The sequence below is a fragment of the Eremomyces bilateralis genome (genome assembly GCF_010015585.1).
Source record: "Eremomyces bilateralis CBS 781.70 unplaced genomic scaffold P152scaffold_2, whole genome shotgun sequence".
Lineage (NCBI taxonomy): Eukaryota > Fungi > Ascomycota > Dothideomycetes > Eremomycetales > Eremomycetaceae > Eremomyces > Eremomyces bilateralis.
Window position 1 is genome coordinate 828,940 of NW_022985068.1, and position 14,671 is coordinate 843,610.

The following is a 14,671-nucleotide window of genomic DNA, read 5'->3' on the forward strand; positions in this document are numbered from 1 at the left end:
TTATTTTATTTCTTCAGTTAAAAACTCAACAGTCAGAGTCAATCAAGACCGAGCCCGACACCGCCTCTTTTTGTATCAGGAATACACAACGAAGAGGTACGGCTCCCGTGCCGAAAGGCCCCATGGAATCCGCGCCAGATTACTCACTGACAAATCCAGTCCGCCTGACCGGCTCAATATGGGTCGGGAGTGCCAAACCGGATGACATTTCCTGGACTGTCGTGTACCGGCCGTTGCTGGATTGGATCAACCAAAATCAACCCCAGGCCTTCATCATCCGCTGCCAATTGCTGCTGCTTGACCCTAAAGGCAAATGGGATCCTATTCATACTGCAGTCCACGTTAACAATCACGAGGCTGCCAATGTACCTCAGTCGTCGCCAGCTCCGGCACGGCTCGGGGGGGAGCTACCGACCGCTTCCCCCACGACATGGACCGCCCGAATGCCCGGCATCTTGCACCTACCGGGCCTGGATATGTCCGAAATCGTCTGTGTGATCGTCAAAAGCCGCCTCGTCATTCGCTATCTGCTTCTCTGGGAGCACGGGTCGAAGAAAGGCTGGCCCGGCAAACCCCAGATTCCCTACGGGGTCAAGTATGAAGACCTCCGCACGAAGCTGCTGAAAAGCGAAACCCACAAGGCGGCGAAATCCTCGCTGGCCACAGCAGCCACGATTCCCAATTCTATCAGCCGTTACCTGAGCAATGAGATGCAAGCACGTAGCGCCGGGAGGCGGAGGAAGAAGGAGGAGAAGCACGAAGGGGAGCTCAAGAACTCGCATCTTGAAATAAATGTCAGGCTCGTCCTGACGGGTGTCTCGCACACTACCGATCCGCAGGAAGAGGTTGGGAAGTTCGATCCTCCTGTATATTTCGAGGGCACATTCGATGTGCTTGGGTACAGGGTTTATCCACTTCGGACATCGTTAGCCCAACTGATGCTAGGCCGCCGGAGTGAGCTTCTGCGGAGTAGCAGTGAGGTAAGAAGACTGAGAAAGGGGAGCAGAATGGAATCAGGCTCGAAAATGCGAAGTCGAGTCCTAAGTCCTGCAACATCGCCAAGGTAAGCAAATATCCTGGGCCATGAACGTACTAATAGAATGAGGCAAGTAAAATTTCCTATTTCTCTCAAATGAAAATAGAATCCCCAAATCATAACATCAGATTCAATCACAACGCCGAAAAACGTGTTCTCCTGAAATAGTGCACGGGTATGTGATATGCTAGTGGAAGCCATACCGTAGGTATTCGTATTTCAATACAATAGTCGTGCTTCCGTAAGTCATAATAACCATCATCAATCCGGATCTGCTATCATCACACATGAACCTGAAACCCATGCGAAGGAGGTATCTAGAAAAAAGCAAAATGAAGCTCATCAATTTGAGCCCACGTACATTGCCCCAAACCAAGCGCCAGTGGCTGCACGAATCGCCGAGACTAGAAAAGGACGTGCAATGCTAAGGGATGCAACATTTTAACCTCTGAATTCCGGTTTTCGTCCGCGATTGACCATAGGCGGTGGTCCGTCTGCATCGGGATACGGTAACCGCGGGCTCGGTCTTGACGCCCCCGGAATTGGTGTTTTCGGCGGGATAGGCGGTGGTAAGCCGGCCCCGGGTCGTTGTTCCTCCCCGCTTCTTCTCTGATCGTTGGACCTTCGCGGTGGCGGTGGCGGTAATGACTGCGGAGCGATGTGCGTCCCGCCGATGGGTGCTGGATGGTGCGGGAGGGTGTCGGGATGCGATTGAACGGGCTGGGGGTATTCGTCGGATGATATTACGGCAAACTTCCCGGAGTCGGCAGTTGGCGGTCGTGGGGGTAATGGGGGGTGGAACGGCGGAGGGGCAGAAAAGTTGATTGAGGGAGGTTGGGATTGATGTGGGGGAAGGGCGACATCTTCGGCAGGGAGCTCGATGGCGATGGGGTTGCTTGGTGGTGGGACCTCCGCGATAGCCCCAACTGGAGGGCGAAATGGTCCCCATTTGGAGAAGTTACTCCAGTCTTGGGGTTGCTGTTGATCTGGTCGCGCTATGCGCTCCCAGCGCTGCTTTGCGCGGTGGATGCGAGCCAGCTTCGCGGCGGCATCAAGATTCATCGATTGCACCTTGTCTTTCGCCAGATACATCCGGGTGTTTGTACTGATGTCGGCGAGTCGGTTCCACTCATTCATGCCGAATTCACCAACACCCACTTCGACGTTGAGGCGGTAGTAGTTTTCCACGTTGACGCCGCGACGTGCAAGGTGCTCTTTCAACACGTAGTGGTGAATGTCTTCGCACTCTTCGATCTTTTGCATCAGTCTTCGCCGCGCTTCGGCAAACTCCCCAATTGTCGGCCCCACGAAGCCCTCCCACCAGAGTTGTTGCTGCGAACTTGTCCCTGAAGGACGTTTGCCTGTTCCGATGGATACGAATAATCCGACTTCGCGGCCGGGCCATTCGTTGCAAACAGCTTCATCGAGAATTTGTGGGGCAGGGTTGTATTTGCCAACCCCGTCGTCGTGGAAGACGGATTGTCCGATCTGGATAGGCTTGAAAGCAAGGCCGATTGCAGAGGTCGCCCGACCGGCTTGCCAGATGGTGCAATCGAATTCCGGAGCTGGCTCCTTTCGAGAATCGTAGCTTCGGAGGAGACTAGTTGAACCGGATCGAGATTGTCCTCGGTAGACTGCTGTTACAGCGCTGAAAAAGAGCTGTTAGACAACCATTGGTCAGGATGAACGGATAAGTACTCACGTTTTCGTCCTGTTTTCTCTTCGATCATATAGAAGTGTGTTCGGGTTTCCCCATCTTGAGAATCCCCCAAGGCTATATCGCTGGGGCGAGGTGCCGATCTGACTGTATCGACTTGCATTGCTAAATGTCCGCTGAGGACCTGCGGATCCAGGCATCCTAACGTCCAGACTATCTCGGGTGGGTGATGGCGCGTCTGGCGCATCTTCATCGTCATTCCCTTCATCTGCGTATAGCGTATGGTCCCTCACGCACTCTCGGATCGCCTCCTCGAGTTTCGCGGCCTTGAACAAAGTGCTGCGGTACGGGATTCCGGCAATGGTCTTGTCGGTTTCGAAGACGCGCTTGGTCAACCGCACGTAGAGATCTTTGCAAGTCTCAATGTCCAGCCGTAGGCGACCCAACATCAACGCGATCAACCCGCCAGTCCCCGTTCCCGCAATCAGATCAAAATGATCGCATGGTTTGGGAATCTCGTGTCGCTTCGGAGCGCGGCCTTCGATTTCGACGAATGTCCGGTGCATCAGTTCTTGAAGGAGGATGAGCATAGAATATCCCCGTACGCCACCGCCATCTGCGAAGATATGTTAGTGTCAGGTCCGAGTTCAGACTATCGCAAGTTTGCGCTAACATACCTAATGACAATATTCGAAGCGGCGGGCCTTTTGTCGTGTCTTTTCTGCGGAGCCCGGAGGCCTCCATGTTTGGATGGAGAACCGAGTTCCCAGAGGAGCGATCGAATTTGGTTTGCGATACCGCCAATCCTGCAGCAGTACAGCCTGATAGGCGCAATATAAATGTCTCGCTCGCGTCGGAGTTGATGGAAGCGCTCGTGAGGTGAAACTGATCCTGAGTGCCCTTTCAACCAAAGCGCCTCTTAGGTATGTAGTATATCCAGGGAAAATCCAGGAATAATGTCGTTGCTTCGTCAGATCGGGCTATGGTCGCGAGGATTCCTTCTTCGGGTTTACCACGGATGTGATGATCAGCGCTTAGAGGTGACGTCCGTGTTTGCCCCACGTGCGAAGCGATAGTAAGGTAGATATAACGACTGGGAAGTCGGAAGGTCAAGGACTTAAGTGAAAAGCACACACAAGCGTATGTCAGATAGCATGGAGAAGTGAATGGAATAGGAAGAATAGGTAACGACGGATGGAATTCTATCAACCTTGGGCTGACAAGGCGAATATGACCAACATGCAGGCTACGGGAGAGAACTAGGAATCCTTGAAGAATAGCAGAGGAATCCTTGGAGAGCGTGAAGGCGAAAGTTGTACAGTTTCTAGGCAATGGTGGATGATTGGCAGCGGGATCTGCCCTGGTGACGTTTTCGTATTGTGGCTGTGCATGACTTGGTCTATCGTCACCTTCGCTTCGGCATTCTTTTCCGTATCGTCGTTGGATTCATGATCGGTACGGAGCAAAGCTGTGGCTTTCTTATATAGGTACAGCTGACAGGAGTAGAGTCCCCTTCGACTCTTCAAGGAACAGGAGCCGCGACCGAATGGATGGCCAACCAACTTGTGTATCACATCCTCTCCCAGTCTACCGATCGTGCATCTTTCAGTCACTATGCCGTACCGCTCTCCATCGTTTCTTATACCCGACGCTGTATAGTCCTTAAATCAAAATGCTCCATACTCAGAACCTTTTCATTAGACACAAAATCACGACCCTAACGTATCTAGAAACCCTTAATTGATACCCCCCCTCCATAACACCCCGCAATGCCAGATGCTCGCCCTGTCCCTGATGATATCGATTCTCGGCTTCCCCACAAGATATACCACACGACTGTATTGACAACGAAACCAAGCGATCATCATCAAGGTCCCACCTTGAACTTCATCTTCACCCCCATGCTCATCAGTTCCACGTCCAAATACTTCAACACCCCCGGCACCGCCAACACCCTCACGTCCGTCCCGCCCGTCATCAACGTCCCCTCCCCATCCTCCCACACCTCCGCCTTCGCGACCCGCCCCTCCACCTTCTTCGCACAGTACCGACACCGCACAATCTGCGTCCCCTTCCCCCCTCCTTGCCCCCATCCGTCGACCGTCGGACTGACCCCCAGGAAGTGCCCGCACGCCTTGCAGATCCACGCCTTGGTATAGTCGGAGCAGTTCAGCAGCCGGTCCTGCAGCAGGAACGCCGTCCCGTGTGCGAGGAGTGAGTCGCGCTCCATCTCGCCCACGCGGATCCCGCCGCCGCGCGCCCGCCCTTGGACCGGCTGGCCCGTGACTGGGTCGTTGATTCCCGTGGCGCGCACCTGGTATTTGTCGCTGACCATGTGCCGCAGGCGCTGGTAGTAGACCAGCCCGACGTAGATATCCGCGTGGAGCTCCTCGCCCGTGATGCCACTGTACATCGGTTCGTTGCCGTAGTAGTTGTAGCCCGCGGCGCGGAGCTGGTCACCGAAGTACTCCACGGCTCGGTCCTGCTCGTCGAATCGCCATGGGGTACTATCCTGCGCGAACCCGTGCAGCGCGCCTGCCTTGCCGGCTAAAGACTCCACGAACATGCCGATGGTCATGCGCGACGGGAAGGCGTGGGGGTTGATGATCACGTCCGGCTGCATCCCAGATTCGGAGAACGGGAGGTCGATGGCGGGGAACTTCTGGCTGCACACGCCCTTCTGCCCGTGGCGCGAGGAGAATTTGTCGCCGATGATGGGCGCGCGAGGGATGCGGATGGTGACGGATATCGCTTGCGGAGGGCCCTCGCCGGATTCGGGGAGGAGTACTTTCACCGCGTCGATGAAGCCGGATTCGCTCTCCTTGTACCGGTGGACCTCCGTCGTGTGGTCTCGGCTGCGATAGGTATTGGTCTCGGGGTCGTGGCTCACGGTGTACGTCGCGCAGAGAGCGTCGCCTTCGTGGATGAGGGCGCCGATCATCGGTAAGCCGTCCTCGTCAAGCGTAGTTCGCCAGGAGTTCAAGACCACGCCCTCAGGAGCGAATCCAAACACCTTATCGATCCGCTTCGTGTTGCCTTTCCCTTTGTTCTCCGCCAGGTCCACCTTCTTAGTCTTGTAAATCGTCCCATATCCGAACCCTCGCTCGTGTGCCGACTTGTTGATAATCATGGCGTCGTCCATGTCATATCCGGTGTAGGAGATCACCGCCACGACCGCATTCGTGCCATTGGGAAAGTTGTCGAAACCATACTCATTATGTAGCGGCGGACGGACAATCGGCGTTTGGCCCGTCTGGAGGAGGTACATCTTGTTATCTCCTCGATACCGGAGACTCGTGCTCGGCGTTCCCATGGTCTGCTTGCCCATCTGACACTGGTACATGTTACGGGGAGATTGGTTGAAGTCGGAAAAGGGTGTCATGTTCGCGACGATGGAGAGGACGTTGGTTGGGTCATACTCGACATGCGACGATTGGCCCGAAATCTCCGGTTCGGTGCAGGCGATGTTCATGTACGGCTGCTCGAAGGTGCCGATGTAGTCGAGGCCGTTCACAGGCAGGTACTTGACCGGTCGATACATCCGTTGCGGTTGCGACGAAATGTAGACGCCCGGATACTGGCCTCCTGTCGTATTCGGCACATAACCGATCTCGAGCTCCCGAGGGATATCATGCATTCCAGTGACCTTCCAATGTCGTAGCGAGTCGTGGACGGCCTTGGCTTGTTGGGGAGAACAGAAGCCAAGAATCTTCCCATCCATGAGGACAACGACGCTGTCCTCCAACGACGTGGATGAGGTACTCTTCAGGCCAAACTGTGCAATTAGTCCGGGAATATTGGACACGGGTAGGCTCTTGGTTGCGATCTTGCATTTATGGGCAAGATGATTGAGTAGCCCACAGGGCGAGCCGTCGGGAGTATGGATAGGGCAAAGGAACCCCCAACTCTCGGGCAAAAGTTTTCGAACCGTTGTGGTCTTCAATTCCGCGAAGAAGCTGCCACGATGCACCATTCGGAAATGGCTGATGAAGCGGTAGAAGTTGATCTTCTCGGCCACGATCGTGAAGCCCGAGGCTTGCTGTAAGTCCAGGCCGCTGGGGCTCGATAGATTCCCCGTTGAAAGGAAATAGTCGAGGAGACCGCCAAGATTCTCGGTCGTTTTGCGAACAATCTTGGGGAGGAAGTCCTTTCGAAAATCTTCGCTGGTGAACGGTGCGAAACCGTGCGACTGGCCCCATTCTCGTATCAGCGGTCGGAGCGAGTTGAGCCATTCTTCGAGCCGCTCTTTCAAAATCATCGAATATAGAAACCCGGGAAGGAGGACTTCCTGCATCGTCGCTCGATCGGGGTCATCGGCAGCGCACTCTCCACCAACGAACGCGTACAGCTTACGGACCATGAAGATCAGCAGCCGCAATTTGTCTCGGTTCTGTGATTCCGTCACGTTCAAACTGCCGAGATGCGGTAATACGATCCTTCTCAGGAACTCTATTCCGGCGGCATCATCGTCGACGTCTTCCGGCAGCTGGAGGATGACCTTGAACCGACTCCCCAGAAACGCTCGGGCTTGGTGCTTTCCTTGCAGTTCGTACGCTTTGTAGGCTCGGACCAAGAATTCGGCTCGATCCAGTACGAATTGCTTGTCCTCGAGCCCCTTTGATCCGGCCGGTCCAACGACCCCCTCGAAGATCTCGCGATCGTTCGTATCCACCAGGGCATTCATGACCATCATCACTGGCACCAGATATTCGCTCTTTCGCCATGAAAATCGCATCATGACGTTACCATCGCTGAGGAAATGCAGCACGTTCGTGACGCTGGTTTGGTCGGGTCGCGTGGACCGAATCTGGATGCCGTGATCCGTATACAAGAGTCCTCGATTCTTGAACGATGGCCGGGTAATCGCCATCGGATAATTCCTCCGATTCTGAATCAGCAATCGGATCATTCTTTCGTTGCCGTTGACGATGAAGTATCCTCCTAGCTCTTCCGTCTCCTCCTTGGCCTGGACGAGCTCAGCGGGACCGAACCCATCCAAATGGCACTTCTTCGTCCGCAGCATGATCGGCAAGCTGCCCAGGTCGCGCGTGACCTCTTCCCAGTCCCCGTCATTGACCCTATACTGCAATCGTGCGCGTAATCTGCCTTTGTATGTGGCGTGCCGCTGTCGACATTCGGACGGGAGGATTTCTCGGCGGGGTGACGTCTTGTTGGTCGGTGGGAGTTGCGGCTTCTCCAGAAAGACCTCGCCGATGCGGACATGGAGATGGTTGCGGCGTAGAACCTGGTCCAGGGGCCCGTCGACGAACACCTTGGTGCCAATATCGGCGACGGCGTGCTCGAGGAGGCCGTGTTCCTCGAACGCGGCATTGAAGGAATCGACGTGGGGAGCAATGGCTTCCGCGAGGCTGGGATAGGCGGTCTTCTCTGGTGGACTGCGGAAGAGCTTCTCACGCTTGACAGTATCGAAGTTCGTGGTCCATTTCGAAGATGGTTTCGGGCGTGCTGTTACCGTCATCTGCTTTCCGTTGGCAGAGGGCGCCATGGTTGGCTGCGGGGAGTGGTAGCGAAGCCGGGGAGAGTCAATATCTGATTCTAGCACTGGAACTGTATTTCCGTGCGCTCATGTCATTTCATTTCATGGTAAATATAGGCTTGGGAATTGCTTGGACACTGGTTTCAATTGGTGGGAGACATGGGAGGATCTCCATGCACCGAAAGATTTTCCTGAGATTTCTGTTGTTCAATCTGATTATCGATAAGATTTGTATGCCTTGCAGCCTCAGGCGTCAACACTCCCTGTCGCAACTCGCAACTCGCAACTCGCAACCCACTTCTCGTTCTGGCCCATGTCAGGATCTTATGTCATCATCATCTTCCCCTCCTAGCTCCCATAGCTCCGAACTCCAGTGCTACGCAGGCTGTAGCCAAGTGAATCATCATGCCTTAGCCACTTAACAGTCGATGGAGGAGGGTATGTAGGCCGATATACGCAAGAGGTGAGATGAGATATTTTCTCGAGAGAATAAGGAAGTGTCCAATTTGAATAACCAGCCTGAGGGATGGATATGGGACTACTTCTACTTACCTTCTACATATGATGCTTCAATCGATCCGATCCTCCAGTCCATATCATTGGGCCGTTGGCGCCCGCAGAGACAGCCCACCTACATTTCGACCAAAGTCATCCCCCGCTCCACCGCCCACCACATCCACGCTCTCTCCTGCCTTACCATGTCTCATCGCCTCGATTATCTCTCAGGATCGCTCCGTGCCGCAAACCATCGCCCAAATCACTAGATCCACCGTGCTTCCCACGCCTCTCGCGCTCCATTTGGCCGCAGGCCGCCATCCCGTATTTCAAGCGCCCACCTTCCCCCCCATTTGCGCCGTTTGCGGAACCAGCACGTCTCAGCCTCCCGATTTCCCCATTGTGCAGTAAGCGCCCACTGGGCTGGGAGTCCGGGACCGAACCCTCAAGCCTCCGCACGGAACCCAGTGACCGACACAAGGACGGGCCCGCCGCTGGTTGTCCAGTTGACCTCATCTCTTGTTACAAACCGCCAGGCACCGACGTTCCGTCGCATTTCACCGTTGATCGTACAAGCCTGGACATTTGCTGCGCGTGCCGTGTTTTCGTGCGACCCGTCATCCGCCTCGCCTTTTCTGTGTACGAACCATTTTTTTGCGTGGGGAGCGAAAAGGAAAAAGAAAGTCAAAAATACTTGGATGGAGGAAAGAGGGTTCCGAAGCTTTTGACTGGGGAGAAGCTCAGACAAAGCAACCTGCAGTCTTGCACGCACGAACAAACGCGGGGGATCCTGGGCATTTTTGGACCACACGCCGCTTTTTCTTTTCTGCACATCCCATCTTTCTGGCGGTGCGGGAAACGATTATATCACCAGGTCTTTGTTTTCATCGGCCTATTGCCCTCTCACTCTCTAGCGGGTTATCTATCGAGTGCGGGAAGAATAGAGGCTCGGCCGGTCCACAGGCCTAGCACGTAGCGATTATGGCCGGCTTTTTCAGGCGCATTTACGATTGGTTGCTGCGCATGTTCTGGTAAGTCCGCATATCCTTGACCGATGCGAGCCATCACGCACGGCGGAGGATATTGCCTCTGTTCGCCTTGCGACCGGCGGCACATATCGACTGCCTCGCGTGTACGGATGGATCGAGAGGTCACCCAGGCGACGCGATATGACGGTGTAACTGACCGCATGCGTGCGCATCCACAGGGCGACGGAGATGGATATAACCATGATCGGCCTGCAAAACGCGGGGAAGACGTCCTTGTTGCGAGTGCTCGCGGTACGTATTTGGAATTGATTTCGTCCACCCGCCAACTTCGCCACGTTGCTTGTGCTAGCGCTGATGCCTTATTGCAGGGCGGAGAGTTCACGATCGAGTAAGTCGCTTCGCTGGGATCACCGCCTATGTGTATTGCGCTGGATGCAAGTGGGCTGTCGCTAGATAGCCCCTAGCCGATCCACTTGAATGATCGTTCGTAAGGAGGGCCGCTGACGATCTGAAAGCTCCATACCCACCGTGGGGTTTAACATGAAACGGGTTCAGAAAGGCCATGTAACACTGAAATGGTGAGTCCGCTAACTCCATCGACGAGGTGGTCCAGGCCTGGATATACCCTCTCGTGTGCTATTCGAGGCGGTCGGATCTGACATGAGCGTAGCTGGGACCTGGGAGGCCAGCCTCGATTCCGAACCATGTGGGAGCGATATTGTCGAGGGGTGAATGCAATCGTGTAAGTGCCGGTCCATAGCCTTCGGATGAAGGTGTTCGAAGCTTAACGTTTGGAAAGATTCATCGTCGACTCGGCCGATCGCGCAGCCTTGCCAGTCGCCAAGGAAGAACTCCAGCTGTTGTTGGAGAAACCCACGCTCGACGGCATACCGCTACTCGTCCTTGGCAACAAATCCGATCTGCTCGACCATATGAGCGTGGATGAGTTGATTGCGGCCCTGGACCTCAAGACCATCTCGCATCGAGAGGTGAGCTGCTACGGCATTAGCGCCCTAGAGGAGACGAACTTGGATCACGTACTCAACTGGCTGATTGCTCGAGCAAGCCATTGAACGATTCACCCCGCCTTGAAATTCACCAAGACAGCGTCGGTCAGGCGACACTACAATGATGTTACGAGCGCAAGCGACGATGATCCGGATACGATACGATGGCTTGCTTCATGTGCTCGACGCACTTCTTCTCTTCACCTTTTCGCTTCATGACTGACGAACATTTCGAGGAAGCCGGCTTTTGGAGAAAATAAGAGTTGAACATGGCTAGCGATGGCCGCATTCTATAAACTTTGGATAAGCTTCGCGGCGATGTTTCGAGTTTCTGTCTCAGACCGACTTAACGGCGATGAGACGATGAAACCACCTAGCATCTTTGAGCGGGATCCTGAGTTATAGCATTCTAATTAGTGTCTCCTTTGTTAGTGGTATATAGCGAATTAACCGACTCCGATGTGGTCAGACGATAATCCAGTGCTTGTGTCGCCAGACCACCACAAAGGACGCCCTGGGGTCGCCCCAAAACGGCGCCCGCCATGCGCTGTCGTTTTGCGGAGGGTAACGATGGTATGCCCCTCCATAGGCCGCGAGGGTTCGACGGCACTCTGCGCACCACCACATCGCGACTAACACAGGATTCCAACGAAGTTCCGACACGACGATTGAAAGCGATGAGAGAAAATTGAAAGAAAGAAAACCAACACGAAACGGGGCAGACGCAGAGGAATGCGCAGAAATTATTCAGAGCTGTCCGCTGTTGATGCCCCCCGGTCGTTTCCTGCATGGACAACTCATCATATTACCAGGATGTTCTGGCCAATCAGACGTCGGGGCCAGGGGATGACCTGCATGGCTCCGATCGGATCTGGTCTGGTCGGTCCGCCGTTGCAGTTGGGTTCCGTCTCGAAAGGCCATTATCACGGGAGGGGATGATGAAAATATTGCTGAACACGGAGCAGAAAGAGTTGCTATATTAGTACAAATAGGCAAGGTACGTAGGCGTACAGGCCGGTACAGTACTCCGTAATGCGGGAACATTGGATCCTTCATACGAGGATATACTCAGATGCAGGGCCACAGTGAGACGGGAGCCACCAAATCCTTCGAATTGAAGATCATAAGCGCTCCATTCAAGATAGATATAGGTCCAACGATCCGCAGTAAGCTCAACGAAGAGAAAATTATTCGGCGAATATCTACGATGACTCTGGCATAACGTCCATTGATTCTAAGGTTAGTCAGAGCCAGACACTAAGCGCATCGCCCACTCAACGCGGGCAGAGGCAAAGTCCTTCCAAATCATGTTACACAGCCATAATCATTCCAGCAGGCCGACTCGATGTGGAAAATGCAAGATTAGCGTGCATAAGTAGGCTACCTTGCTGTTTCGCTGCAATTCGATCGGACGTCGCTCAAGACTACTACGAAAGTTACACAGAAATCCAGACTACTCGAGAGTGCAAGGAGTGGAGGTATATTATGAACACAGGGAACCGAGATTCGACCGATTCCGGCAGGCCATTGTGCAATCAACCAAGCGAAGGAAACAGAAGGAGCATACCCCGTGTCTCTAAAATATGGCGACTGAGATGTAAACGTCGCAGGGTATCTTTCTCTTGTTGTCTCTCTTAGCGCCGGGAAGGACGGGATGACATACTATGTATATCAAGGCTTAGAGAAGCGAGATCGTCGATCTTATCTGAACTCTGGTATGCCCATAATAGTTTGTCATGATACGAGACAGAAGCTGTGAGATTCTTGTAAGATCAGAGACCGATTAGGACTTGGTGAGGACCGTGAGGTGCTATGTAAGTTAGTCATGCTGCCCTGCACGTGCACCAGCCTATCGGCTCCACTGCGGCTTGCGCATTCCGTCCCCAGCCTTGAACTCGTCATCGTTCCACCGACTCAGCCACAAAAAAGCTGGGCGGTCCGATGGATCTAACTACCTAAAAACAGGAAGCACGCCCTCAGTGCTTTTGGTAGAACCACCTCTCCATTATAATATCGCGTCTAGCTTTGTACTTTTATACCGAATTCTCTCATTTCCATCAATTCCCCAGGCGATAGCTTCCATCTTCCTTGGGAACTTGGCCATCATCCTTCTTGATTGCCTGTGTTTCAGTAGCTATACACAAACAGTTCCGACCACGACCATGCCGGTCCTAGAGTCACGAGCGTACGTCTTTCCAAGATTTTCCCGCCATGATCATAGCCCAGACAGAAGAGGATCTCTTTGTCGAACTTCCACGATGCGGCGGAGTCGTCATGGATCACGTCTTTGAACCCGGAATGCTAACGCCCAGCGCAGTCGTTGCTACTATTCAGGCGGGGTCCGCTACTGCGAACGGACCAACGCATGGAACAGCTGGGTCCGCTGGTTATTCCTCGGACTCATCATTGGCGGATTTCTCCTCCTCTTCGTCCTCTGCTCGTACGTCCCCCCCTTCCTCGTCTCCCCCAGCGGAGCACCTGGACCGAAACAACCCCTCAGCTACTGCAAACCAACTAACATTCTCCAGCTGCGTCTCCGCCCGCCGTCGCCGCCGCGCCGGCCAGATGCCCTTCCGCGGCACCGGCTGGGCCGTCCCCAACCAAGGCCAATACCAACATCAACACCCTCCGCCGCAGAACAACGCCGTCTACTACTCGCAACCCGCGCCGCCGTACAGCCCCCCTCCGCAGGGCGGATACTACGGGAACCAGGGCCAGCAGCAAGGCTACGAGATGAACAACCAGTCGTCGCAGCCGGCGTATCCGACGCAGTCGTACGCGCAGGACGGCGGGAATATGTATCAACCGCCGCCGGGGCCGCCGCCGGGGAAGGATGGGGTGGTGAGATAGGTGGTGGTGAAGGTGGTTCGGAATGGGGTCATGCGCAACTTGTGGACTTGGGCTCGGGCAGGGAGAAAATCGACATGCTCTTGAAGTCTTGAGGCTTTGAGCAGAGAAATTTGCAATGAGCTTGGGCAGGCGGCGTTCTTCGGCATATCCATACAGTAGGAATTTGGAAATGACATGCGGACGTCATCCGCAAATGGCTAGGTTGAGTGGAATTCTGTCACGAACCTAGTCGATCGGCTTTAATATCTACATAGTTATACTATCATAATTAGCGTGTCCATGCACCTGTCTACCTCTGTTACGGCACGGTAGCTGGATGCACACAACATACACGTAGCCAAAGGTATTCTAGATTAAGCTGAAGAATAGAACAAGAAGGGGAAACCTTTCTTGTTTCCATCGAAGAGGGTTGGACTCTGATTCAACCCTTGACCTAACCAGGCTTAGGCTCCCAGCCTTAGCCAACCAAGGGTTTCAACCCATAACAACCTCTGCGCCAACGACCGAGCGACGGGCCAGCTCCCCAACCACAACGAGTGATATCTTCGGACAGTGAGCTGCGCGAATATCCACATCGCACGACCTTTCCAACCGCGATGTTCACTCGAATCGGATATTTGCTCTCCATTCCTAAATCCTCCGTGGGTTTTCCCCAATCCAGCCGCGGTCAGGAGATATCACGGGTTTAACGCCCTATCAGTGGCTATCACAGCCTGTCCCCTGACGCCCGAGGGCTAACGGGAGTCGGGAATAACATGTCCCCACCGCCGTCCTTTTCCTATGCCGACGCAAGCCTTCCGGACAGCCGATCTAGTCGTCTTATCTGTCGATTCGACGAAATTGATTTGAACATAAACATCTGCACATACGGATGGTTCGGTTGTGGTCTGGGAAAATTGCAAAATCTCCAATGGTGACGCCGTCACGTTGGGAAGAAATTTTGATACGGGTGGAATATCAGTCCTCGCTGAGGCACGGGATACGAAAGAGGGGGATTTCAGCGTCCGAATGGCGGGATTCATTCGATACGGATATTTTTGTGCGAGCAAGTCGGTACGCAGGTTGCACTCCAAAAGAGCAGGACGCCAAAGACATTCCCGCGAAAATCACACGGAACGGATACATCGATCACAATTACCG

The 14,671-nt window shown here is 54.1% G+C and overlaps 5 protein-coding genes across 5 annotated transcripts; 2 read left to right on the forward strand and 3 right to left on the reverse strand.

Moving 5' to 3' along the window:
- Positions 1 to 21: 21 nt before the first annotated feature.
- Positions 22 to 1,286, reverse strand: P152DRAFT_116912 (uncharacterized protein). Its single transcript, XM_033673677.1, has 2 exons — positions 1,094 to 1,286; positions 22 to 914 (listed from the first exon to the last, which is right to left on the reverse strand). The coding sequence occupies exons 1-2, from the start codon at positions 1,235 to 1,237 to the stop codon at positions 462 to 464; spliced, it is 597 nt and encodes a 198-aa protein (XP_033537926.1). The 5' UTR covers positions 1,238 to 1,286; the 3' UTR covers positions 22 to 461.
- Positions 1,273 to 3,694, reverse strand: P152DRAFT_116759 (FabD/lysophospholipase-like protein). The gene is made up of 3 exons (XM_033673675.1): positions 3,371 to 3,694; positions 2,739 to 3,309; positions 1,273 to 2,684 (listed from the first exon to the last, which is right to left on the reverse strand). Exons 1-3 carry the CDS (start codon positions 3,435 to 3,437, stop codon positions 1,478 to 1,480), a joined length of 1,845 nt encoding a protein of 614 aa, XP_033537927.1. The 5' UTR covers positions 3,438 to 3,694; the 3' UTR covers positions 1,273 to 1,477.
- Positions 3,695 to 4,137: 443 nt separating this feature from the next.
- On the reverse strand, positions 4,138 to 8,475 carry P152DRAFT_117005 (beta and beta-prime subunits of DNA dependent RNA-polymerase). Its single transcript, XM_033673678.1, has one exon. The coding sequence runs from the start codon at positions 8,197 to 8,199 to the stop codon at positions 4,561 to 4,563; it is 3,639 nt and encodes a 1,212-aa protein (XP_033537928.1). The 5' UTR covers positions 8,200 to 8,475; the 3' UTR covers positions 4,138 to 4,560.
- Positions 8,476 to 10,161: 1,686 nt separating this feature from the next.
- On the forward strand, positions 10,162 to 10,854 carry P152DRAFT_454563 (ARF/SAR superfamily). The gene is made up of 3 exons (XM_033678612.1): positions 10,162 to 10,252; positions 10,345 to 10,416; positions 10,474 to 10,854. Exons 1-3 carry the CDS (start codon positions 10,215 to 10,217, stop codon positions 10,745 to 10,747), a joined length of 384 nt encoding a protein of 127 aa, XP_033537929.1. The 5' UTR covers positions 10,162 to 10,214; the 3' UTR covers positions 10,748 to 10,854.
- A 1,989-nt stretch (positions 10,855 to 12,843) lies between these two features.
- On the forward strand, positions 12,844 to 13,531 carry P152DRAFT_470335 (uncharacterized protein; the record flags this gene model as incomplete). Its single annotated transcript, XM_033680965.1, has 3 exons — positions 12,844 to 12,866; positions 12,999 to 13,121; positions 13,210 to 13,531. The coding sequence occupies 3 exons, from the start codon at positions 12,844 to 12,846 to the stop codon at positions 13,529 to 13,531; spliced, it is 468 nt and encodes a 155-aa protein (XP_033537930.1).
- Between the last annotated feature and the right edge of the window lie 1,140 nt (positions 13,532 to 14,671).